The sequence below is a fragment of the Tyto alba genome, unplaced genomic scaffold (genome assembly GCF_018691265.1).
Source record: "Tyto alba isolate M040663 unplaced genomic scaffold, T.alba_DEE_v4.0 Super-Scaffold_3, whole genome shotgun sequence".
In the NCBI taxonomy this organism is placed as follows: domain Eukaryota; kingdom Metazoa; phylum Chordata; class Aves; order Strigiformes; family Tytonidae; genus Tyto; species Tyto alba.
Window position 1 is genome coordinate 4884895 of NW_024881304.1, and position 26259 is coordinate 4911153.

At 34.4% G+C, this 26259-nt stretch overlaps 1 protein-coding gene across 5 annotated transcripts in view; it reads left to right on the top strand.

Moving 5' to 3' along the window:
* Nucleotides 1-26259, top strand: part of CACNA2D3 (calcium voltage-gated channel auxiliary subunit alpha2delta 3) — a 467172-nt gene that overhangs the window by 413501 nt on the left and 27412 nt on the right. For 3 of the 5 annotated variants that reach the window (XM_042799689.1, XM_032984345.2, XM_032984344.2), the window contains 5 exons: nucleotides 6283-6344; nucleotides 7299-7343; nucleotides 13401-13463; nucleotides 16745-16815; nucleotides 26011-26086. In XM_042799689.1, the coding sequence (XP_042655623.1) occupies nucleotides 6283-6344; nucleotides 7299-7343; nucleotides 13401-13463; nucleotides 16745-16815; nucleotides 26011-26086 (317 nt within the window). Of the gene's footprint in view, nucleotides 1-6282; nucleotides 6345-7298; nucleotides 7344-13400; nucleotides 13464-16744; nucleotides 16816-24486; nucleotides 24533-26010; nucleotides 26087-26259 lie in introns of all 5 variants that reach the window. The other 2 variants (XR_004405904.2, XM_032984346.2) reach the window with 2 other exon arrangements.

The following is a 26259-nucleotide window of genomic DNA, read 5'->3' on the forward strand; positions in this document are numbered from 1 at the left end:
AAGAAGTTCAATCAACATTTTTTGAAGTATTTAAAGGTGTTCTGGAATACTTGACAGTTATTAGATATTTTAAAAGATAGTAATAAGAGGTAATATGAGTAGGCAGAAAGAAGGTAATCTTAAGGGGATTCTAAGCTTAATACACAAAGGCCATGTAGATTAAAAAAAATAATCCTGATACAAATCTGTCTCCAAGATTTCTTATTTTGAAGCCAAGTTAAACCTCATTTAAGATAATTCCATCAGAAATAGGAGGCTCAAATGTCCACAAAATGCTGAACGTCTTTTATGTATGAGAAAGAATCTTAGTCTATACTGTATTTGTGGGAAAAGGGAATGGAGAGCTTAAGATATTTTTCTATCCTTTCTGATCTAGTGCTTTTATATAATGTAATGCTCTATAGATATTTCACAGAATGGAAATCTTTTTAGCTTTTACTACTTTTTCCTTAATTATGTATTTGAAATCCCTCTGCCAGTTTTATAGGGAAATTCAGCTTCTCTCCTGCCTGAAATAAATTAGTCTAATCTATTTTCCTCTCTTATTTTAAGTAGGAGTTGATTATTTTTACTTAGAGCTTAAGAGCTCTTGTAATTCTGTGCACAGAAGTAATTTGTTGAGGAAGGCTTTCCTTACTTTTCTGTCCATTTGGTTAACCATGGAGATCTTGAAATGAACACAATCCTGTTCTGTTCTAAATAGTTTTTTGTTTTCCTTCATCTTTGCCCTGATACTAAGAAGCCCTGAGCACTGTAGCAGTTGAGCACTTCCCAATACTTATATCTTCAAAGTATCCCACTAAAAGAGTGAAATATTACCCTCAGCCATGGAATCAATGCATAAGGAAATTACTTATTTAATAATAATTATTGCTGGGCCAAGAATTTAACTTTGTAATTCTCAACCATCTGTTATTTCATAGGGTATGCACTACAGAATAGCAGCCACTATATTAAACAAAGGAAAGAAATCTCAGGGAGTTAATAATTGTTTTCCGTAGGCATCATTAAAGGTATTTATTGGAATCACCTAAGTAAATTTGCTAAAATGATTGTAACAAAAAATTGGATTTGCAATATTCATTTTAAATGACACATTTTGTGTTACATGGAGAAAGAGCCTTAATACCCTCCGTCAGCTCACATTGGTTGATCTCCAGTATTCCTCTAGCTCCATCCCACCCTCCCCTGTGACATTACGAAGGAAAGGCGGTAGTGAAGACGAAACCTTTTCTTCTCATTGTTACTCATTTTTTCCTGGCTGAAGAAAAAGAATTTGTATCCCTTGGCCATTTTGATTGAACCAAGCCTACAAAAGTTGACGAATACTATATAATGTACTTTACAATGTATATTCCATGTAAAGATTAACTACAGTTTTTGTTGTTTGTGGTTTGTTTTTTAATTAAAAATATGGCTGTTATCTGGATACCTTGCTGAACAATATTTAGAAAAATTTCAGTGCAATTACACCTTTTTTCTCTAACCTCTGTGGTAGCTGTTACACCCAGGAAGCTGAACAAGGAATTTTTGACATGGGAGATAAAAATCTGAAGTTTCCCTTTCCCCCCACATATAGCCACTTTGTAAAACACAGATTTAAATATAAAGTAGCTTGGAGCACAGATGTTTCGTTCTGAAGTTCTGAAATGCTGAAGGACTAGTGATTGCTCAGGAGAATATATTTGCTCTAAAACCTTTTTAAGTATATTTGAATAGTTCTTAAGTAATTAAATTACCTGACTAAAAAATATCCTGTGCTCGTTACAATGTTCTCAAAAAGCTCAGGGAAAAAAAAAGCCTGCAAAAATGCTTTAGTATGACCTTAGGGGTTGAAAATAAAATTATTTTCCCATACCCTAACACTGTTAATTTGTTTGAATGTAGAGGCATTCAAATATTTATTAGGTAAATAGTAGGAAACGTTGGTAATTATCATTTATTATATAATACATGGGATATAGAGTATTTAGAAGTTATTCAGTGACAGATAAGTTCTTATGTGGAATTGTGCAAGGAACAAAATGTAAAGAAAGTAAAATGGTGGCATTAAAATCTCACGTTAATATATCCCTCTCAAGGAAAATGTTTATTGCTGCTCTCATCATACCATGTTCATGGGAGCCGTGTTCTCTGTTCTCTCCTTGTATCCTGCAACATAGGTACAGATCATAGAATCATTTATGTTGCAAAAGATCTTTAAGATCACTGAGTCCAACCATAGATCCAGTCCAACCATCATGTAGCACTTCATTATTTAATAACAAGTGAAAGGATTACAATACACTAACCGAGGAAATACTTCATGAGGGAAATATGTAATCTGTTGTGTGTTATACTTAAAATGTTGCTGTTATAACACTGTATTACCTTGACCAGAGCAGACTAAGTTTAAGATGCATTTCTGTTTTACCTCCTTCAGTGGTATTGTACCTCAGAGATTAGTGATACAGCTCTTTTAAAAGTTGAGAAATAAACAAATTTTTGGAAAAAATAAGGAAGACACTAACTAAATTGGTAATGCCTGGGCCTTCAGTTTCTACACAAACTATACTACTGCTGAAATCATGGGAATCTGCTCAGTGGGAGCAAGCCCAGTATTTCTCACTGTCTTTTATTTCCCCTCACGGTCTGTCCAAGAAAGCATCAAAATTCATAGAGCTAATACTATGAAAACAAAACTGCAGCTGCCTGCCTCATCTCATCTTCATGAGGAGGGATGATCTACGTTTCATAGAAATTAGTCCCAGTATTTCAGTTGTCTTTATGCTACAGCATTCCATTGTGCAACTCATTAAAACATGCACATGGAATCTTTTACAGATGAGCTTTGTTGTAATTATCTTGTTACAGTTCCAGATTCTCTCTCATGTGGTAAGTAGTATATACCGGACACTAGAAAACCTTCAGTACATATTCTCTTTCTTTTTATTTAAGGAAGATTGTAGGCTATATATTTTGCACTTCTCTACAAAACATTTACACTTAAATCCTAGAATCATAATTTAGATTGGGAGGGATCTCCTGAGATCATCTAGTCCAACATCCTGCTCAAATTAGTATATACATACAACTTCGTTATAGGCGAACAATAGTTTTAATTGCTCCTTTATGTTTATTACACGTTCATTAGTAGTTTACAAGGACAAAAGTTATATTTAATCAAAAAGCTGCTTTGCCAGGTATTTTAAACAGGCCAGCCATGGCAGACCAAATAGTCTCTAAATTAGAGATTTATCACTGACATCTAATGGAATATTCTGTATTCTAATATGACTGTTATTGATATGCACTGATATTTGGCAGTTTAGATATACTATAGGTCTTGGATAGATGCTATATGCGTATGATATATAAGCACAAATGGATGAAGTTCCATAAATGTAGTGGAATAGATCTTTGTGTTCATCCTTTAAAGCTTAATAGATGTTTCTTACAGGTTTAAACCTTAAACTGATGTTTGATAACAACTTGGTTCTTTTACATCATCAGGACAATGAACTTGATAATTTTCTCCAATTTGGCAACTGCTTTTCTGCTCTAGGTGGTGGTGTCTCTAATAAGAGCGTGAGCTGCAAGGGGTCAGCCTTAAATGAACAATATCTAACCACAGTCCATTCATCTGTGCATGTTAGGACCAGCACTATTTCTAACTGATGCAACAAGGTTTTGGAGTGCACAGATCTGTGCTTTATTTTAAACCCCGCTATAGTGACTGTCTGTATCAGATCTTTGTGTCAACTGGTATTAATTTCCTTTATGCATCATTTTCCTATATATCTTAATTATTTTGTTACCCAGAGAAGAACACCTACTGGCTTACAGCTACTACCTGGCTGAGAAGTGAGGTCGAGTCCGGTAGGTCCTATCAGGTTGCCTTTAAGCTGAAAGCTCAGGAACATTTAAAGATTCACAACACAGATTTAAGGATTTACGTTTTTCAAACACAGAGTAAAGACAACCATTTCTCACTCTGGATTCCCTTAGATATCATATTTATTGCTCAGAAATCTTGTTGAATCTGTATCTTTTGGAAAAGAAGTCTGGTCCTCCATGATCAGAAAGCTATTGATTCCTCCTGAAGACTGCAAAAGATGATGTTCTTTGCAGGTTGGAGTCTTGGACTGTTAGAGTCAAATCTAGGCCCTGATTCAGCAAGGTACCTCTGTGTATCTAATGTTGATTGTGTGGCTTGATTCTGGGAATTCAACAGGGATGTTAACATGCAGAAAACAAGGCTTAAACTTTGCTTGCTGAAATCAAGTCTTTTACTGATAGAAATGGTTTTACATGAATTCTTATATGATTAAATGGACTGGTATAAATGTAGTATGAGATTGACATTTCAAATACTGATATATCATCCAGAAGCAATATGATTTCTGTGTGGAAGCTTCCTGGAAATGTGTGTCTTTTACCTCCATTTCAGCAAAAACAGGTAGGATGTACAGATCACCTGTGTGCTAGGAATGACCCTAAAGGCAAACAACAGATGAAGAAAACATGTGCTGCATAGCTATCAGATAGCATCTTCTCATTGACAATAAAATAAATTACCAGATAATAAAATGTAGCTGGAGAGTGTCTTCTCTGGAGTTTATTCAAAAGGAGAAATGGATTTCTCTTCTTACTCTCTTAAGCAAAAATGTCCATGAGCTACAGATAGCAGAAAGCTATTTGTAAACTGCTATAATAAGAAAATTGCTTATGTAATTTCACATCCCATTGTATCAGTTCAGTACAGATTTAATTTTACATACTTTTTTCTACCTGCTAACGCAAAATAAAATATATGCATGGCATCAGCATGTCTGCATTTGTAAAAGCAAGTACCAATAATCTAAATGTAAATATGTTTTTAAATGATCCCTGCTATGGATCCTAGAGGAGGAATGAATAAATGAAATTTTCTTCAATTTTCCAAAACAACTAAACTTTAGTAAAGTTTTGTTTTTTAAACAAAACACTGTAGCAATTAATTTCCTAGAAGCTAGGTTTTCAGACCTTCGAGACTTTAAAAACTCTAGCTTTTGTGAAGAAAATAGTATATTAAGGTTATAGGTTAGTCATTAGGGCCTAGTTCAATTATTTACCCTATGTATTGTCTAAGCTGACACGAAAGATCTGTAAGGCATTTCACTAGAATCTGTTGATAAATTGTGCTAAACAAGAATATCATTTGGTACGGGGCCAGAGCTGAAACACTTTTGCAGAAGAACCTAGTACAAGGTGTGCTCTGTGCGAGTGAGCATAAAAGATACAGCCAAGGGATGCAGCAATAGTTGGTAAGAGCTATCAAAACTGATGTCTTTAGCCCCCCTGACCCCGTCTTCCTGCCACATTCTTCATCATATTAACTTCTTTTAAATACAAGGGAACTAATTCAGAAATTTTCAGCACATGTAGATGGATACATTATCATTCTCTTACTTTAGGCACGTGAAACCGGAAGAATCAACTGCCCTTGCAGTTTATGCAAACTACAATGCATTATGTTGTTGTTCAGTAGAAACAGTGTAGTGCTAGGTCTGATAGGAACATCAGACTAGGCTGAAAGAAAGTTTCACTGATAGTAGGAAAAACATAATCTCACCTGAGATTATGAGCAATACATATTTTAAATCAGCAGTATTTTAAATCATTATTAAAAAAATTACAAACTATTATCATTAGTGTCCTTTTTAAAAAAAAAAAAAATTGAAAACCAGTCATGTTTGTCAGATACAGACATAATTTGACAGAATTGCACATAATGTTCTTAATTTAATTTTTTTAAAGAAGTTTTAAATGTTTGAAATAAGCTTCTTGCATTCCACTGATAATTCATGGATTAAATGACCCAAAATCAAATGGTCACTTGAAATGTTAACCAACATTTTCATCATGTTTCAGCACTTTGTGTGTTTCAGCACAAAATACATGTTATGTGTTCCTACCGCAGTTATACTGGTATCAGTAGTATATAAATTTGAGATAGATGTGAACATAAATATGTTCAGCTTGTCATTCTTTTATGTTAATTATGGGGACATATATAATTTGCCTACTGTATTCTTCACATTATATTAGAAGTGTGTTCATGTTTAACCGAATTGTAAATGGTTTAAAATATGGCTGCATAGTCTCTTCAATTTAATTAGTTGTGGTTTTTATTTTACAGTTTACTTTCCCTTTTTATTATAAGATTGTTTTTCCTTCTGTTTAATTTTAAATAATTGTTATGAAGGAATTAAACATGCTGGTTTTGTTTTATTTTATTTATTTATTTCATGTCTTTCCCAGCTGTAGGTATCCAGATGAAACTTGAATTTTTCCAACGGAAATTTTGGACTGCAAGCAGACAGGTATATTTTAAATTGAAATTTTCTTTGTCATTGAATCCACAACAGCTTTCTAACTGTGCAGATGGTGATCTGCATTTTTTTTTGTCACAAGCAAAACTATCGTAAAGAAACAATGTATTTGAAATATATAGTGGCTAGCTCTTCTGATTTGCGTTCCAGTTCATCATTACAAAAAAGATAATTCAGTGGTCAAAACAGGTTGCTTAATCTCATATTTATGGAAGCAAGTAGAAAGATTATTGATTTAAGGCCCCTGTACATAAGGAATTACTTTGTTGGCCTGACGTGTTGATTTTCTCCCTCAGAAACAGTGGAAACCAAACTGTGATATTTACTCATTTTCAGTGATAGCAGAATGATGCCTTCTCGCTTACTTAGGACCTATCTCCTAACATTCAGTAACTGAAGTATCACATAGATTAATTAACTAAATTACATTACTGAACCATGGTTGGCATTCACAGTCTTTAATAAACTATAACTAAAATGTTCAGGATATAGAATTTGTACTCATTGATGTGGATAATCATGTACTTACTCTACTTATATCTAAAGATTAAGAGATGCCATCCCTATTTTGAGAATAGATTGCAACTGCACTGTTTCAGAAAATAACCCCTAAAATTCAGGTCCTACCCCACCCCAATGGAAAATCCTGTATTCTTGTCTGTGAACAGTCTCCCAGCTTCTAAAACATGGAGGAGATTATGGTGTTTAGAACTGTTGAAATTGTTACAGTGTGAATGCACCCTTTCTCTGCAGACCTGAACAGAGAGCAGGATTGGTGAACAGATTTAAAACTTTCTGAGTAAATTTTAGTACAATTGCTGTGAGATAAAACTGTAATCAAAATAAAATTCTTTATAATTTTGTTCATGTGAATTTTAAATCATATTTTGTAATCATCAAACAAGAAATTAAAATATTTTATTGATTTTTTGATATCACCTCTAGTGTGCATCTCTCGATGGCAGATGTGCTATAAGTTGTGATGATGAAGTAAGTATTTGACAGATCTTTTTTTCCATTTATACCTCTACTGGAGTAGAACATAAAGTTGATAAATTTAGTTTGAATATTTCATCGTACATGATAATCTCCTGGTGTAATTTGGAATCACGTTCTAAATATTATACTGCTTAGATAGCGAGACTTTTTTAATAACTGCTAACAAACATCTATTTAATTACAAGGTTGACACTGATACCTCAAACATATGTTGTAATAATTTATGCTTTGTGAATCCAGTTTTGGAAATAATTAAAATTTGTTCTAAGGCATTTTTTTCTACTTTACTGTTCATCTTTGAAGCTAATTTCTGATGTCTGCAATAGAATTAGACATTAATTTAGAGTTAAATCTATGCAGAACTAATACATTAATAGCACTTCAGAAATAAAAAAAAAAAAAAGAAGTAACCTTAGTAAGTTTGGCCTAATGAACTTGCCAAAGTAGCTTTTAATGTAGTTTAATTTGTTAGACAAAAATAGTATTTCTAATATCTTATGCATAGATTTTTGCCAGTTATTTGACGTCATACCTTATGATGTTTTGGTTAAACAACCAATGTATCACAGGTTAAATGAATTAAAAAGTGGTTAATAAAGCACAGACTGTATTGGGAGGAATTAGGGATACAAAATTCTAGAAAATCTAGAAAAATATAGAAAAATGGGTTTGAGATATTGTATTGTGTATAGTTAGTGATTTGAAAGAAAACAAAGCAATTACTGATAACATTTGTGTGTTATCTCTAAACTGAGTGAATGGTGTGAGCAGATCTGTATCAGCTGATAAACTGTGCTTGAACAAGCTGGATAAATTTAAGTATGATAAAATGTAAATTCATACATTTGGAAATAAAAACTTTAGTCTGTATATGTGTGATGCTTTTCATAGAGTTGCCAAAAGAACTATTGTAAAGCATACCTAAAAGGGAGGAGCTTGTTTGGCTCTGTAATTCATACTAATGCAATGGTTTTGCAATCTTTTTTTTAAGGAGGATAAAATTTTTGAATACAGTTGCAAATTTTCTATACGGTTTTATTCATTTTTTTATACATGCTTAGTTGATCTCATGGAAGCTGCTATCTGTATGGCCAAATCAGCATCCAGTGCAGCATTAGTTTTTACACCCTTTTCAACAAAGCATAAGATACAGTACTCACTTCAAACCATGAAAAACTGAGCAGTTACCCCCACCATTGCAAACTCTGGTGTTCAAACAATGCCTTCTCATCTCTTTTCTCTGAAGCCATTTCTTCTGAATATCTTCAAGTTCTCACAAGTTTGTGCTGCTACTTTTTACAATAGAAACCCAGATATATTACTTGTGGTATTCTAGAAGTCTTTATTTTCTCTTTCTCTGCTGTCTCTTCCTATCTCTCTTACAGTCTCGCCTTACAGGTCTCTTTCTGACTGTCCTAGCATTTGAGAAAGACTTCCACTTCCTATCGTGGAGGTGCTGCTTGCCCTGTGTTAATGTAGTTCTAATGAAGTCTCCACATCTTCCACCACCTGAACTGATGCCCTGACTTTATTCCTGCCTATATAATGATTAATTATTTTGGAGTGTGCTCTGTGTGTGTAGCACTAAGTTTGTTCAGGGCTGTTCAGGACATAAAAAAATTAATAAGAATGGTTACATAAGGTACTGTGTGAAGTTTCCTCTAGTGAAAGTTAGCAGAGTTGGACTTTCCTGAGGATGGGTAATTCAAAACTTTAAATAACCACAGTAAAAAAAGTTCATGAATATGTTTGAGGAGTGCTTTCTAACATGCGCCAATATTACATTGGATATGTAGTTGTTCAAAGCTAAAAATGTTATTTAAAATTTTTTATTACTTTTGTGTAAATTAATTTATAAAAAGTTTAAAAGGTACATCAGCAATCCTAACAATCTCACTTCTAGGATGCTACTTCACAATGTCATATACTGTGACATTGGAATATGTTTTATTGAAAAGTGAGTGCAGGACAGAGGCACAGTGGTAACATTTTTTTAAATATATGATTGCTTAATATGAGATTTGGATCACAAAAAAACATTCCGGGTAGAAAGGCAGAACTTAAAACATCAGCAGTTGCAAGGGTGGAACACTAACTTCTTCAGCATACCGAATCAGCAAAACTTAGAACAAACTATAATTCATAGGACCCTGAGATCTAACAGTTGAAGGATAGAGATAGCAATAAATAATACAAAATAAAACTTGCAGTAAGCCAAAACACAAAGGCCTGATGATCGTGCCATCTTTGGCAATGAAATGGACCATATGAGTCAATATATCTTTTGTATTTCTAACTATAACATACAGACTCTTCCATTTAAAGCTTGTATCATTTTAATCAGTAAGTAAACTTTTCCAAATATGAAGTAATGAAAAACAAAGCATATTTCACCCAGGTATGGGTGAAAGTGCTTTCTTAGCTCAGATTCCAGGCTGTCATTTGCATGTTAACCAATTTTAAGGTGAGCTCATAATATTTATTACCTCATTTTCCTAAGGGTGATCAGACATCTATTGAAAAAGAAGGTCTGTAGAACTGTTAATTACCTAAGTTTTGTGGCCTTGCTTTACTGTAGCTTGCTATACAGATTTAATGGGCAACCTTAACCTTGAATTGTTTCCAGCAGCTTTAAATTATTTCATTGATGGCTTTCCAGTCATATCCAACCAACTTGAGGAGTATAACTGCAGGTAGTCTGAGTAAAGTTAGTGTTGTATTAAATCTCCTCCTTGTTTAGCCTAACCTACTCTGCTTTTGGGATTAAAAGCTGGGCAGAAATTACTTCCTTCATTTGTGATAGTCTTTGTGATAGAATAGTAATATTACATAATTTCTTGTGTAAAACATACTCCTGCTGCAAAATGTCCAACTACTTAATCAAAACAAGCATATTGTCATTACTGCAAAAATGTTTTTAGTCCTTAGTAAGAAGCAAGTACATACTGATAAAGGTTCCGAGAGGGCACAGCAAGAAACAATCTAATATTTTCTTTTTTATCTCATTGGCCGTCAATAAGAATAGTCATACACTTTTCTAAATATTAATGCAGAACTTCTTTTGCTATTATATTCATATGCAAAGAAAGAACAAGCAGTTTAAAGTCTTCTCAGCTACTTTCACTTGACACCAGCAGGAGCCATGTAAGCTTATGGAGAAATTTAATAATGGTGTAAACCTCGGTAATTTAGAGATTCCAAACTTTTTTATAATGACAGAATATACTGTTGATAGGATTCAATCAAATATCACAGCTCATCTGTTAACTTTCACAGCTGTCTTTTCTCAATGGCAAAAAAATATCTGCTGAACAGATATGATATAAATTAAAGCATTTAAAAGTATTAAGATGTTACTGAAAATAGACTGGCACAATAGTTATACAGAGAATTAGTTGCTGAGTTTGTGTGATACTTTTGACTCTAAAATACTGACATCCAATTAATTAGAGACTTTTTTTTTCCTTTTTTGAGCTTTGAATTTCTCATTTCTTCTTGTTTTCCTGATGTCTCACATTTTATTTTAATGTTCGGGTTTCCTTCATTTTTGTTTTTGGTTTCTTAACCCATATTACATTCCATTACTGTTATTGTATATTGGAGCTGTGAAAAATATACTTAAACTTGATCAAAGTTACTGTAATTCGAATGTGTTCTCAAACCTCTGTCAACATTCTTGCTGTGTTTATTCTGGACTACATGCCTACTCTATTCTACAAGCTCAGGGACTCCACCTATGGAATGTTCCCCTTGAAATCTGGAGTTCACTGAACTTGAACCTTTAGGAAAACCTGTGCATAGTTCGCTTCCAATACCTGTGAAACATTGTGAACTAAACCACATTCATACAGCTCTAGTCTATGCAAATGATAATATTTCATGCATTAATCTTGTATCTGGAATCTTCTCTTTGAGATTTGCTAATGTACTGGACAAATAAATGCACCCCACTGACCTTTGTCAGTGCTAAACTTAAAATCGTTTCTTCAATGTAGTGCTGAATATTGGAAGGTATTTATCTTGCTGGCAAGCAGGTCAGTGAATGGTCCTGAATGAGCATTTTTCCCTTGTTAATGTTTCTAAAATGGATTGAAATAGAAACCGTCTTATCTTCACATTCCTCCAAAAAGATGCAGATTCCACTTATTGTATTATGCCTGTTTCCAGTAATAATGCTAAAACATTACTATCTTTTTAAATTCTGAACAATGCTAGTGAATGACTATGGCTTAGAGATTTGAGACATGGCCACTAATTCTTAAATTGAGCCACTGTTTACCCAACTGCATATAATCCATAGACTATGAAATTAAGCCTACACTCTTTCTTGTCCAGCATAACTACTTTTGTTTATTTTCTATGCTGTGGAGAAATATTGTTTTTAAAGCACCATCTTTAGATTATCTTTCATGCATGAGGACTGCAAATATGTATCCTCAAAAGAGCTCTTTGTTGACTTAGCTCCTCTCCTAATAAAGTTAGTGGGAGGTTTATGATTGACTTTGGGGAGAGCAATGTTCTGGTGTTACAGTCTACTGAAATTCCACCCTTCACACACCATTGAAGTTAAGTAGCTGCCTCTTCTGGATGCATTAGCTCTACTCAATTCTTTGCCAGCATCATCAGCTTTTCACATTACATTTGCCAATTTTTGTCTTTCTAGCAGATTAAAGGTTGGAAATGAGTTGGTTCAACTTCCTTTTTGACAGGTTTTCTGTCACTGGGGGTGTCTGTAGCTTAGGTTCCCTTATTAGAGTTAATATCCTGCATTTGCATTAGGGAATTACGTTCATTCCAACTGTATGCCTTATTTGGGCTGCTTTGATTTTTTAAAAAACAAACTTCAAGACAGCATTTCTGCAAATCTCTGTTCTTCTTCAACCCCACAGAACAGTACTAATATGTGTCCAGAATTAGAATCAGATGCATCTAAGCATCTCTTGAAAAATCAGACTGCATTTTTACAATGTTTTGCAATACTACTACTGCATGGAACTGCTTTTCTCTGTAAAAGAGCAGAGAGATTTTGCTGGATATGCAGTGTGTAGCAAATGCATATTTTATCATGTCTCTGTGCAGCCCATTTGCAACAGGAAAAGTTTTGAACTAAAAGCAAAGCCATGAGGATTCCTATATTGGAAGCGATCCTACTTTTTTTTTTTTTTTTTTTTTTACACAAATGTCACAGAAAATTAAAGAAACAATGATAAAATGTTTGCTGATTTAGACCATCAATAGAAATATGTTAAAGATTTTACGCTGAGGTAGGTATTTGGCAATACTGAAGAGAAACTGAGTTATATCAGGGTTTGAGTTGAACCTTATGTTTAAACTCTGAAGTGCAGTAATTAAAACTTTGCCTGTAGCAAGTAACTCACTCGAGGTTAAAATATTGCATGCATATATAGAGAGAAGCACTGATTTGGGTTTACCTTCTTTTATACAGTTTATACATCTGACCTATGAAAAGCTAACAGTCCTACCTCTAAATCCAGTTCCCAATTAAAAACACAATTTGAAAAGCTTTAGGAGACCTATGGGGCCTCTTTTAGAGAAGTTTCTGGTCCCATCCCCCAATGAACAAATTAAAAAATATTACCTGGTCCCCTGTTGGTCCTCCAGGCTGACACTGTGTTTTCATTAATACATCATTAGGGTAATGACATTGTGCTGATGTTTTTCTCCAAACACAGGGTAAGCTATCAGGAACAACAAAGTTCTGTGCCTTTGCAAACTTTCAGTTACAAGGAAAACTTTAAAGAATTAATTATAAAAACACTGACCTTGTTCTTTTTATGTTTGTTTATGATTAACTCGTATCCTCCCTTTCTGTACACATCTTTGTTTTGTTTTGCATGAAACAAATGCATGAAAAATAAATCAGATAACATCCCATAAGTTGAGACTACATTCACTTAGAAGTTATGTACAGAAGTTATAACAACCTGAAGGCTTTACCCATTTAGGAGTCACTTGGAATTAAAGTAAAATAAGTAACTAACATTGCTATATCCTACAATAAAAAAATTGTATTTTATTATTTTCCAGACAATCAACTGTTACCTAATAGATAACAATGGATTTATTTTAGTGTCTGAAGACTATAGACAAGTAAGTGAAAGGTTTTTATTCAATCTTCTCATGTAAGACTTTCATATAAAATGACCAGTCTTTTAAATAGGCCACTATGTTAAAATGTTAATAGATTAGTAATGTAAAAATAAAAAAAATTCCTTTAACAAATAATGCAAGTTGTTTCTCACAAGAGCTCAGTTTCTGTCTCCCATTGGGGCGGGGTCTGCTCTTAAACTCATAAATGTTCTCTTAAAGGGCTTTTTTTCTGCAAAAATGTCTGTCTTCTGTAAGACATTTTTACCCCAAGAAAAAAAGATTCTCTCTGGCACTTTTGCCACATGGAAAGGTTGGGAAGGGAGGGAGGACACTGGGGACACAGGACTTTTACCCTCAAACATGAGATAATGAGATTTTACAGAGGTGTTAGCTGAGGAGTTTGTTTTCTGAAGTGGATTACAGTCATTGAAGGATTAAAACTAAGCACTCAGTATCACAACAGAGAGGACAAGGATCATGATTAATGAGAAGATCATTCAAAACTTTAATTTGCTTTGTCCTCATGGAAAATCATTGAAAAATTCATGTGTAATTGCTCAATCCTGCAAACCTTATGCAGGAACCTTCACCACTCTTATTAACTTTTGCCTGAAAACTGCTGGGATGATGCCTCAATTATGCTAGAATTCTCTGAAGTTGAATTTCTTTTGTGTGTTGGGATTGTGAATAGAAATATCCACACTTCTACTTAGCCCTCATGAATTAAATTTGTTACGACTAGGTTGGCTACTGAGAAACAGTTATTGGAAGGAGCTCTGGGTGACTTGGAAGAGTGATTGGAGATGAGATAAAAAACTTGACATAAATGGCAAAAGAGAAGTCCAACTGAGCATTTTGCTTTTAAATTAAAAGCTTGAATTATTGCAACCTTAAATCTCACACTACTGAAAGTAAAAAGATATAGATATTTTTTACCTTTGTACAGCACAAAAGTAATTGCATGTTTCCTCATGATTCCCCTCTACTTTGCTCCATTTTGGTTGAGACTTTGGAAAGTCTATTAGCATGTAATAAACAAGGGAAATACAATTTTCTGAAACTTTTATCCTTCCAATGTGTACTAGAGTAAAAACTGGTAAGCATGCTGTACTGTGTCATGCAATAGTAATTCTTCATGATAAATCTTATAAGCAAAACTGAGCACTGAAATGGATTATTTTGTTTCATTTTATTAAATTTATTGCTTCCATCCCTTTAGAATGTCAAGTATGTTCTGAATATAATTCTAGGATGTACCCCCAAAATAATATGAATTAAAATTATAACATTGCTTAACTGTTGACAGCATTATGTCAGAAGCAACTGTTTGGGTTTCTTTCCCTTGTGTCTATCTATCAAATCTGTATTTTCCACTTAGCTGAGTCATGGCCTAAGAAAAACTCTCATTGTAGAATCATCTTGATATGTTTCAAACATCTTTGTCTCAGACATCTTCATAACTATTTAATTGTGATTTGTGTAATTGATTTGCTAGTTGATAGCTGGCTACAGTCAATAAATATAATTAGGAAGAGATTTTTCCTTTGGTAGGTTACCTGATACAATCATTACATATTCCCGTGAAGAATATAGCATAGACAGCTAGCTGACCAGAACTAGACTAGAAATGTGTTATGACCTAATTTTTTAGTCACTACGGATCTAAGCCTAACATGGACGGTAAAGTTTGTATGATGCTATAGTAAGATTATGATAAATACAATAGTATATGTTTATTTTTATATGTGTATGTATGTATACATTCTATATTTATTGTGGCTAGAGAAGGGGAAGGGAAGTGGGATGACATATTATCAATTACTCACCTGTCTGGCATTGCTTTAGCACTGTTTTTCTTTGGAATTTCCAAAAACTGCTCTTTCCTGAACTGCTCTAAGAGTCTTGTTCAGGGGCAGTGTAATTCTTCACCTGAATTGGAACTAAATCCTGATCTATTAAAAAAATATATAATCTGGGTGTTACTGCTTCTGGGGAGAACTAGCATTACAAATGGAGCTTTTGTGGAGAGAACTGTCACTGAGATGTCTTTATAAGACTGAAGCACAACTTGATAAATCAGGTTTATTACTATTTAAGGTTATACTAGTCATTTATGGTTTGGACTTTTTGACATTGACTGCCTCTCCAATAGTTAGGATAATCTTTCTTCAGCAGTCATCTAGGCTACTGAAGCTAGTATTTTTAGTCATATAAGCTACAAATGTTCCCTCTTGTTTCTAGGAGATTTTACACACCCACATGTTTTGGAAAACATTCAAAGTTTCCCCTGAGTGGAAAAAAAAAAAAAAAAAGAAAAAGAAAAGAAAAAGCAATACTTGCTTTTTAGGTAGAGGAATGCCTTTTTTGGCTAGGGCTGTAACTTTTCTGCTTGCGAACTCCCAGGTGCATACTTGAGGTCAGCTAAGTTCCTTGTAATGGAATTGGTGTTTAGTTCATACAAAATCTATGGAATCCATGCAATTTGAGAATGTAGTGCCCTTTCCCCCTCATAAATTGTGGGATTTCTCCCTTTAAACAATGCGGAGAACATATCCAATCCTTCTGGGAGTTGAGGCTCTAAAACAAAAAATGTCTTCCCAAACTAGAAAAATGCTGTACATGCAAGATTTTCCACTTTCATATGAATGGCTGCAGATGATGGAGTCACTTCCATCTTATGTACCAAATTCATAACATGAATGTTTGTTTTCTCAACAGAGATTTATTTTTATTAGTCCACATCTACTGAACAAGGACAAAATGAGTAATTCATCAGACTGAGTGGTTTTAAGTATGAAATGACTCTGAATGGAGTTAAAATTTATAGGATTGATGAAATGTACTGTTCCATCTCCTTAAAGAGGTCAAGCAGGAATTATAAACAATGGTTTTTAATGACTGTTTATTAAATCCTCTCACAACCTGTTTATATCTTTTTTGAGTAACATTTTAATCGCAAGGGTTTGTGATCAGATTAGTGTGTTTTCTTTACAAGCTTTAGGTTTGGATGGCTTTTATATCTGATATTAGATGTTATATAATGTACCTCAATATATTGTTTAAGCTCTCACATCTGCTAAGGGGTAATAATGTAATCCCTATAACTTGCCACGATTGTGAAGTCCTCTTCAGTTTTTATGTAGCAATTGTCCTGAAGACCTTTCTATGTGACTGTCAAAGTCACTCTTATCACATCCTAGAATATGCCAGTTTAAATTACATCCAGTGTTGTTTTGCATTTATCTACACTTCTGGTAATTACTTGCATTTTCCCCTTACAGACTGGTTACTTTTTTGGGGAGGTTGAAGGGGCTGTGATGAACAAGTTGCTAACAATGGGCTCCTTTAAGAGGTAAGAATTAACTCAACTTTCTAACTCTTAAAAAATGTTGTAACAACAAAATGAAATAAAACAAACCTGAAGTCATATAAAAGAAGGCCAATACTGGCCGTGTGGCTGTATTCTCATTTATACCTCTTTTCCATATGATCTGAATGTAACTCGATGCCATACACGTTGAATGTTAAGACTATGAGAGACAGCCTACAGTGAGTTTCTTGTTAAAAGAACAGTTTATTTGACTATGATGATAAAGCTGTGTGCCTCTCCTGTTCTTGCTGTGCTCAGGTGGAAAAAGGATTGGTCCATATCTACTACTGACCAGTTTTAAATGGCTCTAAATCAAGTCATTGATGCAACATTAAACATTTTGACCTGTAAAAAATTGGAGATTGCTCAAACTGGTCAGTGCAAAATTCCCTGTTATTAGAAGGAAGGTGTGTTCTGCTAGTAATCCATTCTCATTCACATGCTAACTCACCTTTGAACATTGTTTTGGCTATTGACCTGGTCTTACTATCATGATAATGATAGAAACTAATAATGATTTTATGTGTTGTCCTTTGAAATAAATTATGCATCCTGGGCAAATAAGAAAGAACTTTTTCCTTTAGCCTGTAACTCAACACTGGAGTATTCATGGCTTTCACATGGTCTAAGAACTGTTCCTTACCCCTTTGTCCTCTCACAGCATGAGAGAAGTGCTGACCATATGTATTATACTCTTCCCTTTTATTTTCCTGTGCTTTTCTAGTAAATAAAAAAAAGACACATGACTGATCTCATCAACCACTGAATTTAGATATTACATGTGAGGGTTTATAGAGAGGCTTTTCAGTACAGGTGGTTTGTGTGCTTCCCTGGTAAACCAGCTCTCTTATGGGAGGAGAGCTTTCCATGCTGCCTCTGTGCATTATAGCTGAATACCACTCCCAGTAAATGACTGACCTGAAGTGGAAAGATTTAATACTGACTGAATCATCCCAAATCCTAGTTTTCTGAGGGTGACAACCTTTTTGTGTTTAGCACTACATTCCTAACACACGCTGTAAAAGGAAGTGAAGTAATACATATTTATAGACTGGGTTCTAAGATGAAAAAAATCTGTTTATACAAGAGATGAAGCATTTTATTTACTGCAAACAAAAACATACAGTCAAAATCAAGGGACAGTGCTTCAGTTTCTCCCAATTTGTTTTGTTCTGCCTAGCAAAGCATTTAGAACGGAATATCTACCGAACAATCAACGGTAGTAGGCACCACCATTGAGAAAATTAAGACTGCATGGCTCAAGTATTCCATCTAAACTGCGATAGGTGCCAATTTGGCATGGACCATTGGCTTATGATTTTGCCAGTCTTGAGCTCTGAGGGAGTGACAGATAATGAAGGCACTGGTTCAGTGCAACTGAGCTGCATGCTAAAGAAAATGTAAACATAATGAGCTGATTATTTAAACACAGTAAACTGGACATTGCCAATCAGTTAAAAATGGGAAATAATCAAGGTGGTGTAATTTCACTAAATGAGCCACCTGCTTTTCCTGCTGTACAACTGATAGCCCTGGGCAGCAACCAAAAAAAAAAAAAAACCAAACCAAAACAGCAAACACTACCACCACCACCACCCCAAAAAAAAAAAAAAAAAACAAAAAAAAAACAACAAACCAAACTGTCTTTGAGCTGCGCTAGATGAGGCCTTTAAAATATTAAAATATTTAAAATTATTCCTGCAATATGAAGAAATCTTTGCTGGCTCTCATGAAAAATAGTTAGACACATTTACCATATTTTTAAGATTACTAATTTGTTTGGGTGGTGTTGTGTTTTGCTTTTCCAAAATTTTTTCTATATAGAATAAGAAGTAAAGAAAAAATGCACTGAATAATACAGTAGCAAAATCTATTAACAGAAAAGTTTCCTTGAAAGCAGAACAATACAGATAATGCATGCATTATATTTGTCACTGCTGCTCTTACCACAGAGACAAAATCAGAGATCAAGCTCTGTTCTTTAGCCTTTTATTCTGACAATATCCAGAACCATCCTTTCTTGCAATTTGCTTCTTATATGATATTTACCATCCAGCAGGTGAATTACATAGCTTTGCCCTGTTTGATCTGGTCTTGCTCCTTTTTCGTTTAGTTTGGAAGTAGAAGGTTCTACAGTGCCTCATCATTACTGCAGAAGAGTTTACTAACATCCCCAGTAACCATGGGGATGGAGTCCTTTCTTCCTTTTGCACCAGTAATCCAAGTGGCAGTGCAGATACATGCTACCACCTCACTGATTCATGCCAGTTTACAGGCTCCCTGTCCACAAAAGGAATGAAATAACCCTTTGTGTGTTCTCTCAACTACCACTAATTTGGAGGGATATAGAAGTTCTTTTTAGGATTGAGCTGGAAGTTTTAAACAAAAGGGGGTTGTTTGCTGCTGACTATATTTCTTTTCAACCTGCAGCAGGATGAAATTCAATTTTTGTGTTCGCTGTTTATTTTTTAAAGTGAACTTAAATACCTCCTTCCCTCCTCAATTTCTTTAAACTCAGTACTTCTTTTGAAAAATGTGTACATATGTATGTATGTATATTTTCTTAGTTTATGGGTTTTATATTTAGGAAGAAAAATTATATCAGTGCCTCCACAGCAACGTGACATGTTCTATGATTTCATTTAGCAAAATTATGTTTATCTTACAGCCTAAATATTGCACACAGTTAAATAATTCAAATATAATTTAAATTTATTATTAAATAAATTAGGATGTGCTTATGGAAAAGTGTCTGCTTCACATAATTTAGAATAAAGTTTCTTTCTAGTTTCCTCAGCACTTTGTTTACATAAAAACAGTGAAAAAATAGATTCAACCACTCAAAGCATGAAAATCTAGAAAAAACATATTAACATCAGAAAAATTAAGGTCTATCAGAGCAATGCAATACCCAAAGATATTACCTTAATAAATCTGTAAAAGAAAATTAAATATCTCTTGACTTTAAAAGACTTTCATCCTTTTCAATAGGAGGAAAACTAAGCAATTCTGTAAGACAAATATGGAAACAGCATCATTTCCTCTTAACAGTTCTGTTTCCAGCAGGTATCCTCTTGGACTGTGAAGAAGAATCTATGCTTTGGTTTTGAATCATGCTGTCAGGATATATGACTGAAATGGTGCACCTCTGAATTCCAGCTTTCCCAGATGCTGAGGCTCACTCTAACAAGTTCTTGTTGCTTTGAATGCTTCTCTTGTTTCTCAGTTTTTCTTGTTCTGTTCCTTTATCTTTACTGACATGCTTCTCAGTGCAGAATGCATACTGTCTGTGCCCTTACTGCACGGTGCAGTCCAAATCCTTCACCTGTGTTCTCCAAATGCATTCACAGAGGCAGACTTTCATCTCTCTATCTTGATTTGATTTATAAGCAAAACCTAGCAAGTGTTTTGACTCCAGGTTATGAGATTATAAAATAAGTCAGAACTCTTTACTAAGCTACTTGCAAAGAGCAGAACATTCTTAAAGCCAAATCATGAAAATGGTAACTAGTTACTCACCAACAGGACACTGATTTCCACTGAGGCAGTACAGCCTCCAAATGTGGGATATTTTTCTGTTTAGTTTAGGCCACTATTTCTTATTTCAGCATTCATTTTAACAAGATACTATTAAATTTTTGGTGAAGGTGTTAAGTGGACACTTATATTTAAAATTTGTATTTACTTTCATGTGGATTTTTACAGTCATCAATTTGACCATCTATTAATTTGTCAATGTTTCTGAATGTAGATGTGTACTTTTGAGAAATAAGTGATAGACTGAAGGAACAATTAAAATTTAAGTTAGTGGATTTGGTATTGGACCAATGCAACTGTGACGTAGCAATTCTGCAGTGTAGCAGTTCTTATATTACAAAAAACTTCCCTATCTTTAGTGATGATTTATTTAGTAAAAGAAGAAGTAAGCTCAAAATATACCCTATGTTTATTGCATAAATACCACAAAAAAATAGTCAGGAAGATGAATAGGCATTTTTTGTATGAGCAGGCAGAAGATATTCCAGGTAGGAAAATGAGCAGACTATTTCCAATAATTATCTTCTATATTAGCTGTCATGTGCACTGCAGAGTATGTATGAGGCCTGCACCTTTAATCTTCAATTTCTAAATGAATAATATGTAATTGTACTGCCTTGAGGAATGACATTTCATTTTCATCAACAAAACAGCTGTCAGAAAGGCACAATATAGCAGACTGTCTAGTACAGGTTTACAAGTAGGCCGAAAAGAATAAAATAATATCTATCACTTTCCTCTTGTCATTACCAACAAGAAGAGCCCTGAGGTTTGGTTTTTTTTTTTTTTTTTGCATTTACCAGATGTGCATCTGGTACCTGTGCTCTGAAATTCCCGTACTGCTGTGTGGTATGCTTTCAGCTCATGTTTTGTCCATGTGACATCTAAAATTAATGTCTTAAAACTGACTTTTGGCACTGTTAGAGTTTATATCTCTGTAAATACTACCACTGATATAAAGTGGTATATTAATATATGGGAATCATTTTACCCACTTAAGGAGAAACCCCAGCATGTGTGCTATGTAAATGAGTTGTCATTCTGTATGCTAGAAATATAGGTTGAGTTGTAGTTTTTATACGTTATGCTTTGGAGCACCTTGGCAATAAGGAATAGCTGAACAATAAAGGCAAAGATATGTGTTGACAAGTTTGTTTTGTCAAAATGCTGCAATTTATTTTTATACTTTTCATAGATTTTCTTGGTGGTGAAATGTATTAGTCTGACAGCTTCTGGAGATTTAATAATCTGTCTGTCAATGAAGGTGGGAGAGCCAGAGCAGCAACAGTATGGGATTTCTTACAGTGTCCTGCTACCTCCCCACAAGGACCCTCTCTAGACTTTAGAAACTAGTTTACTCTTCATACCTTTCAACACTGTCCCCCCTTGCGAGAATGCCAGGCAAGTTTCATATCTTGTGTCTGAGTTAATGAACAACTTTCCACAATAAGTGAGCTGTAGTCAACATTAATTTTTATCTAGACTATTGAGTAAAGCATAGTGTCAGTAATTAGGGCTTCCTGTATTATTGGCTTCCTTTGCTTAGTTCTTTGGAGCTCTTCTTCCTTTTTTTCTGTGGATTTGACATTTACTTCCCAGGGTAGGAAGCTTGTTATTCCTATATATTGTATGAAACCCCTTAGATCTTGAACTGGTGACAAAACATTTGAAATTTTATGCATTGAAGATCTTTCAGCTGTTATAATTGTCAGTGATGGTAGTTTACACTACCAAGTAGAAATGCATAGGTGTGCTGAAAATCTAGCTAAAAGCAATAGAGTACATCTGTTAATATAGACTGTGCTTCTGGTAGGCCTTAGAAGTTTAATTTTCTTGAACCAGATTTGTACTCAATTGTAAGTACATTGCAAAGTACAAGACTGGAATTTACTGTATCAGGAAATTGACAATAAAAAGGTTTTTACTAAAATGTATTTGGCCCCTGAAGTTATATACAATGAGGGTGCACATTTAGTTTTTGGTAAGTTATTTTCCATTAGTTAAAGAAGATTGCACATAGTCTGTGTTTGTCCTGTGACTGATATTGAAAACAATTGCTCTGTAGAGTTCAGTAACCAGATGTAGAAATATGGGCTGTTAACAGCATGGTGATGTCAGAAAGTCTCAAGCATGTTATCTGTAGCAAGAGCAAAGTTCTCCTGTGAGGTGCTGTAATACATAGCATGGATTTGGGCATCTACATGGACTTAATATTAGGTTGTGGGAAGCAGGAATTTATGTTTACTAACTATAGTCAGTTGAACAGGATACAGTTAGCTGCAAGTAGTTATTTAAAACTGAAATACAATCACTTCAGAAAGGGTAGTCTGGAAGCCTTTCTTTCTGCAACACTGAATTAAGTCAGTCTGAGTGAGAAGAAAGCTTATTTTCTAAAATCTCAGAAAGACTTTAGTAATAAAATAACACTCTGGAAATGACACCTTGAACACAGAAGTACCACAGTATCTTAGGCCACTGTTTTGACTACAAATACTATAGTAGCTTGTATGAGGAATAGGGCTGAAAGGGTTTTATATTCCTATTACGTTTACAAGAATAAAAACAAAACAAAACTGGATTTGAATTTGTGAATGCCTTGGAACCCTTTTGTACTGAGCTTTAATACCATTCATAGTGACAGAAAATCCAGAATTGCTTCAATATATTACAGTGTTCAGATTTCAGCATGATTGTGGGCTTCATCCACTGATCTTTGAAGTGTATTGCAAAATTCCTATTTGTTTTTAATGTGGAAGAATCAGGTCTCTTAAGATTGTTCCTCAGTAATGCTTTCGCTGGTGTATTTTGCACATCCTGTGTTATAGTTGTTTGAATCATCTTTGGAAATTTTCAGATAGGTGCCCACTTTGAAAGAAGTTACTGAGATGGGAATACATTGTTCAAAAAGCAAAACCCATTACAGGCTTTTGTTAAGAAATCTATCTACCATGTACCTTTCCAAGGATTTTCTCCTTTGTTTTGTTTTTTTTTTTTTTTAACCTGGATACATTATCTGTTTTCTAGTTTTTTCCTGAACCAGATTATTCACACTGGAAACACTCTCAAATACATTTACTTAAACTTTACTCATTATAATTTCATCCACAGATGATAGTCAAGCATTTCCAACAATTTTGCAGTGTTCCACAATGATTTTGAGTTTGTTTATTACAATTCTTCCCTTCTTCCATCACTCTAAATTTTAGTATTTCTTTCTGTGATAAATGAAGTTTTCTTTAACTACATACATTTTAACATTTTTGTCCCTCTTGGTCATTATACAATCTTAGATTGTTGTATAACTCATACAGTACAATAAAAGAGTCTATAAAACTGTAATTTAGCATGTTGGGATGCAATATTAATTATATTTCTGATTGTTTGTGTGAGTACATATATCAGTCTTTTAATGACTTTCTATCTTTGAGCATTTAAAGAAACTATTACATCTATTACAATGCAATAATTACATAAGGAATGTAATACAAGTACAAATATTGAGGGGGAAAGGCTTTTTCCAATATTTAATGTGAAGTTCAAATTACAACAGATATTCCACATGGCACAGTATAATAGTATTTGCTTAACACTTCTTAGCAGAATAGAGAAGTCCACAGATTGACCAAGCAGTTCTGGTGTATGAAATTGAAAGCTGAGAAACTGATTTGCACTTTCAAACACCAGTCACCAAACTTATATATTGAAAAAAGATTTACAAAGAATAAACACAAAACTGAATATTATTCTACTTGTAACACTAGATAATCAGTGATGCAGATGGGACCATTTCATCCATATAGAATTTCTTGACTACTCTGCAGAGAGCACATTAATATCTGTAAAGTGCACTTGTCTATGTGCTTATCACTTGTCAACATCGCTAAGAGGTCCAAGTGGACATGCAACACAGTCCTTGGATCTGGAGGAATAAATATAGTCAAGCCAACCAAGACTGGAAGGGCTGAGATGTAGCGATTACCTTACAGGGGCTAGATTCTGACCATGGTTAAAGGGGGTAAAAAAATAAAGGAAAAAAAGCTAGGGAAAGTGGTGTATTACTGCATGCCACACAGGCAGCACAGCTTACACCATGTACTGCTCTGTTTGTCTTGGCAGATCTGTGTGCGCGGATCTGGCTGTGGGCGTGATTCTGCCAAATATGGTCAGTGTTCAACTTACACCCATGTTTAGGTCTCTAGTTATGCGTTTGTCTACCATGTGCCTCTCTCTGCCAGTCCACAAAACAATGGCTTCCTAGCCATTTCTATTCTGATTATAAGATAAAATTAATAATGTAAGCACTTAGACATGTACTAAATGTTTAGCTGAAGCTGCAAGATCCAATATATTAGATATTTTGCCTGTAAGCCAAAAAGAAAATATAGGCATAATGAAGAAGCTTTTAGTGATGGTTGCTGTCACAAAATTAGATCAGAAAAATTATATACACTTTCTACCACAATGGATTACAACCTTTTATTGGTACAGATTGCAATGTTTCATGGCATGCAGTGCAGAATGCCTCATGGTGATGCTGAATGCATTTCATGACCTGTTTTTGGCAGCTTCTGGGACATCCTTTCTGTAGCCGAATTTGTGTGCTCTCCTTTCCTCTTCACTTAGAAGCAAGGCACACATTACAAAACATTGAAGTCCCATCTCATACATCTCTAAACCATCTATGTCCAATTGTGTTCCTTTGTCCCTCTGATGATGCAAAAGTGAAATGGATATGTTCAAATAATACTAGTAACTTTTATATATTTACACTTGTTGCAACTTATCAGCTAAAGATTCTTTACATCTGCTATAGATGTTAAATGCTTTTTATGTGGATGGATACAGTTGATTAATTGCTCTATGGACAGACAGATTTAGAGAAATAGTCACAATTCCATATACAGTCTCTGAGTTCTGGATTTTACATTTAGATCTCTGAAGTGTATCAATGATGAGTAAAATCACAAGCAGAAAGAAATTTCCCTGTTTACTATGCATCTGAGGAGGCTTCTAGCATTAGTTGATTACAGCAGGTACCTGACATTAACTATTTTACCCCCATGAAAAGAAGCAAATGTAAACCCATCCTGCTTCAGTTAGCTGTACTGTGAATACACGGAAATTCCAATTCGTCTTTGGAAGCAACACCATGTTTTTACAAATTAGTTGTACACTAAGGTGCTGAAACTGTAGAAGTGTCTTTCTGCTTTTACTGGACTTCAAGAGTGTTCTGTTGTGAGAAGCCCCTCAAATGCATAGGTTCTTTCACTTCCTGGGGCTAAATGTGCTGATCTTTGTCCAGAACCGATTGTCTAAGCATCATGTTGAATGTGTATTCTCCTCCTCCTTGCATTGTTTATATCACTGTGTGTTACACTGTATGTGTATTTTCCCTGGTTTCTCCCAGTTATGCTTTTGCTTTGTTCTGTAGTCTGATAAAATCCTTACAGTTTTCACAGTGTTTCTTACCTTTATCCACCTGTATAACCTGTATTTTAATGATCCCTTTCCCTTTTTTCCCTGCTGCTGTTACAATTTTTATTTTTCTGTCTACTTTGTGGGCAGACTGTTCCATATCATCATTTTTATTCCACTGTGTTTTCTTCTTTTAGTCAAGCAGTTTTCTGTTCTTCTCTGTAGAATTACACTTTATGACTACCAGGCCATGTGTAGAACAAACAAAGAGAGTAGCGACAGTGCCCATAGCTTACTGGACGTAAGTATAGTAAATTTTCTGAGCACCTTTCCATGCAATCATCAAAGATAACTGTTGCAAATATCTTATGGCCATTGTAAGCCCATTATTTTGATTTGGAATGCTTACAGCTCTTGAGTTTATCCTAGTGCATAAAAGGAATGGTTCATTATAAACAAATGCAAAGTGTTAAG